The sequence below is a fragment of the Crocuta crocuta genome, unplaced genomic scaffold (genome assembly GCF_008692635.1).
Source record: "Crocuta crocuta isolate KB4526 unplaced genomic scaffold, BGI_CrCroc_1.0 scaffold1, whole genome shotgun sequence".
In the NCBI taxonomy this organism is placed as follows: domain Eukaryota; kingdom Metazoa; phylum Chordata; class Mammalia; order Carnivora; family Hyaenidae; genus Crocuta; species Crocuta crocuta.
In genome coordinates this window covers 5,606,218-5,610,139 of record NW_027527930.1, presented here as the reverse complement: position 1 = coordinate 5,610,139, position 3,922 = coordinate 5,606,218, and the positions used below count along the sequence as shown (strand labels likewise).

At 35.8% G+C, this 3,922-nt stretch overlaps 1 protein-coding gene across 1 annotated transcript; it reads right to left on the bottom strand.

The window, feature by feature from the left end:
• Positions 1–241: 241 nt before the first annotated feature.
• CXCL8 (C-X-C motif chemokine ligand 8) lies at positions 242–3,663 on the bottom strand. Its single transcript, XM_077750320.1, has 4 exons — positions 3,503–3,663; positions 2,218–2,353; positions 1,847–1,930; positions 242–1,375 (listed from the first exon to the last, which is right to left on the bottom strand). The coding sequence occupies exons 1-4, from the start codon at positions 3,564–3,566 to the stop codon at positions 1,354–1,356; spliced, it is 306 nt and encodes a 101-aa protein (XP_077606446.1). The 5' UTR covers positions 3,567–3,663; the 3' UTR covers positions 242–1,353.
• Positions 3,664–3,922: the final 259 nt, after the last annotated feature.

Sequence of the window (3,922 nt, the reverse complement as noted above, 5' to 3'; positions counted from 1 at the left end):
AAGAGAGAAGGAGACAGGATCTGAAGCAGGCTCCAGGTTCCTAGCTGTCAACACAGAGCCCTACGTGGGGCTCAAACCCATGAACCAGAAGATCATGACCTGAGCCAAAGTCAGATGCTTAACCGACTGAGACACGCAGGCACCGCAAGCATTTATGTTTTTTAATGCAAAATATTATTTTTAATATAAAAAGACATAAAACAATAACTTTTAAAACTACTAAAAAAAGACAAACACTTAATGACTTTTTTTTTGGACAGTAAGTTTTATTTTAAGTTGCTTTATAGTTACACTTAGATTTCCACACCAACAAAAACAATAGAAAAAAAGCCTCTTTGGGAATACATAAAAGTATCTTCAAGTCAAAAAATAAAGTCAGTGTTTAAAAACACAATAACTTAAATACAATTAGAAGAATCCATCTATACATAATAAGTTTTAAGTAGCAAGAAATTTCTTTGTTAATTTTGCCTGTTGAAGTTTTGCTGCTTTGAGAAACAGTTCTAATTCGGGATTCTGATGATTCAACACAGCACAGCACAGAGCAGGCAGTGACAGAACAGGGTTAGGAGTATAAAAATAGGATTGCTAGTTCAATTACAAGTTCAGATAAATGATAATATACACATATTAATAAATAATTCATTTTTTATCTGAAATAAAAATTAATTGGACCTCTTATTTGTTTTCAATTTTGCTAAATCTGGTAACCTGCATCAAAACAGTTCCCTAATAGAACATCATTTAATACCAACATAAATAAAAATTCACTCTTGTCATTATACTATCCTACCAACAATGCTTCCTTTCCCAATTTATACACAGAGATCCCCTTATTTTTTTCTTAAATAAATATATAAATAATAAATAGGCAAACAAGTTTCACCTGTACATAATTTGCATGACATGAGAAAAAGTTAAAGTGCTTCCACATGTCCTCACATCTCTGTGAGGCAGGATGATGACTGATACTCTTTCTCCAGTTGAGCAATAAATAAGGAACCAAGGACAGGGACTCACACGCCCTGGCTGGCAGGCTGAGGTTGAAAGATATAACAATAACTACAAAATATATCCAGGATTTCCAGTTAAATTTGCGGTACACAATAAATAACGTTTTAAATATAAGTGAGTCTGGATATTGTATGGGACAATGGAATCGGACTTTGAAATAAAACCACTCATTGTTTTACTTCATCTTCAGATCTAATGGGGCACACTGTGTTTTATCTGGGAACCCTATACCAGACCCACACACTATATGAAAAGCTGAAGTAAATATGTTTGCTTGAAGTTTCATTGGCCTCTTTACTGAAGAATTCTTGGAAACCATGGAGAACGTGTTTGTTTGTTTCATGAATTTTGTTTCTCAGCTCTGAAAAGAAATAAAATTAAATGAAAAATTTGGCAAACTAACAGTATGCCAATAAGGAAAAGTATGGTTTCTTGACAGTGTATTTACCATGGAAATTAATACAGTCCTAGATATTCATGTGTTAGAAAAGTCCTAATTTTCAACTGTGAGTAGAAAGACCAGATAAGTTATCATCTAAGGGTCTCAGGACCCTTCTGAGAATGAAAGGGAAACATACTAATGATAAATGGCACAGGCATTTTAAGGCCAGACTTTCCCAAGCAAACTGAGATGGATGATCTTCCGAGTCTTGAGTACTACAAACTCACTATTGCGGCTATTTTATTGTTGTTGTTGTTAAATCAAAGAGGCAGACATAAAGAGTAGTCTTCCAGCAGCCACAGGAACTTAGAGGCTAACATTTTGACTGTATGTCTCAGGATAAATGAAGAATCTAAATTAAAAAAATGCACACACACACATACAACTTACTTCTTCAAAAATATCTCCACAACCTTCTGCACCCATCTTTCCTTGGGGTCCAGGCACACCTCTTTTTCATTGGTGAGCTTTACACTGAAATGAGAGAGATATGATTGAATCAGTATTTAGTGGGTTTCAGGCATTCCTTTGTCAATTCAAGTCATGGTTCCTGAAGTACAGGCATAAAATCTGAGTCCAAGTCATCTTTAGCCATAAGGCATGAGAGGTACCATATTAAACTGTCATGGAGACAAAGAATCTTTCTTTCCTGTCTTGCCCATTGCTGTATTCCTGTACCTAGAATTTTGTGGGATACTTCCACCTTCTTCAATTATAGGTTTGCAGAAGTAAAATATCGAATCCGTTTCTAAAGTACTTACATGATTTCTGAGTTTTCACAGTGTGGGCCACTGTCAATCACTGTCAGTTCTTTGATAAATTTCGGATGGAAAGGTGTGGAATGAGTTTTTATGCACTGGCATCGAAGTTCTGAACTCATTCTTGACAGAACTGCAGCTATGAAAAAAAAATGAAAACAATTAAGGATTAATTTCAACCCAGGTACAGCTCTGCTGGCTACTTACTCCTTAATTCCAACCTGATCATTTGGTGACTGGATGTTTGGTAAACATCTCATCTTTAGCAAACTCATTCTTGAAGTGGAAGCCTGGATATTCTCCTAACTCCTAAATTCAATTTTAAAAAATGTGGAGACTCTTGGGTGGCTCAGCTGGTTGATCGTCCAACTCTTGATTTTGGCTCAGGTCATGATCCTAGGACCATAGGATTGAGCTCTAGGTCAGGCTCCACGCTGAGTGTGGAACCTGCTTGCAATTCTCTCTTTCTCTCCCTATGCCCATCTCCTCTGCTCATGTTCTAGATCTTTCTTTAAAAAACAATATAAAATAAAACACTGACATTAATGACATCACTGATTGACTTCCTGTATAAAGACTTGGAGTTGCCTTTGTGAAATGTTGGCAATCTCATGGTACTTTTTCTTCTACTCAGTATTGTGCAACCTTCCATGATGCCACAATGTTACCTACAGTATGTAAACTACGGTTCAACAACACAGAAATTGGCCTCAGAAAAAGTTAATAAAAATAGATAAGTTACACAAAGAGATTTCATATCTTGGAGAAATCCTTAATGCTCAACAGAAAAGAAAAAATATAGAAACTACATGCTATGAATATTTCTAACTGTATTTGTTTTATAAGAAGGATCCCAAAAGGCTTATAATTTGTCAGATTGTCTTTAAACCAAATAGGAATTGATAGTTGTCTGAAGTTGGTCACTAAAACAGCACATGGAGTAAAATTACCAGTTCCCATACTCGATATTAGTTAATAATAACATGGGTAATCGTAGCCCCTGATAAGATACACTCTAAGTTATAGATTTATATTAAACGTATGCATACTACAGAGTATGAATGAAAGGAACAGAATGCCTATGTTAATCAAACTTTCTACTTTTCTAAGTGTTGTATAGATCAAGCCTAAACAGTTGAAATTTCAAGTGAGCACTAAATGACTGTAAATACTATTTCCTTTTCTTGAATAAGAAGAATGTTAGTTATTAAAGCAGGAAGGATAATCTTGCATTCTGAGGATCACATTCAGACACAGGAAAACTCGCAGATCAGAAAGGCGTGCTTACCTTCACAAAGAGCTGCAGAAAGCATAACAGCTGCTAAGAGAACAACAGCCAGCTTGGAAGTCATATTGACGCAAGGTGCTTTCGTTCTGGTTTCTTCTTGGCTCCTGTCCCAGAGGCTTGTGAGCTCTGCTGTCCCAGAGGACTTGTGTTGGACGGAGAGCTTCTGTGGCTTTTTATATTATTCAGAGCAGCAGAGAATATGCACCCTCATTCTTGCATTATGTCAGAGGAAATTCCACAATATGCAACCCTCTGCCTGCCCTTTTGAGAGCAGACCTGAGTCATCACACTCCTGTAACGTGTCTCTTATCAAATGTTTGGTATGATGGAAGTTCTATTTGATCTTTAATGTTATTTAGTATGTATTTTATTTAAAAACATTTATTTTAAACCATGTTTTAAAATAACTGTTATATATTC

Coding starts and splice junctions, on each gene's coding strand:
- CXCL8 (XM_077750320.1), bottom strand. CDS start 3,566: ATGACTTCCAAGCTGGCTGTTGTTCTCTTAGCAGCTGTTATGCTTTCT. Junction 2,354..3,502: donor TTCTGCAGCTCTTTGTGAAG/GTAAGCACGCCT, acceptor TTTTTTTCATAG/CTGCAGTTCTGTCAAGAATG. Junction 1,376..1,846: donor GTGGAGATATTTTTGAAGAA/GTAAGTTGTATG, acceptor ATTTCTTTTCAG/AGCTGAGAAACAAAATTCAT.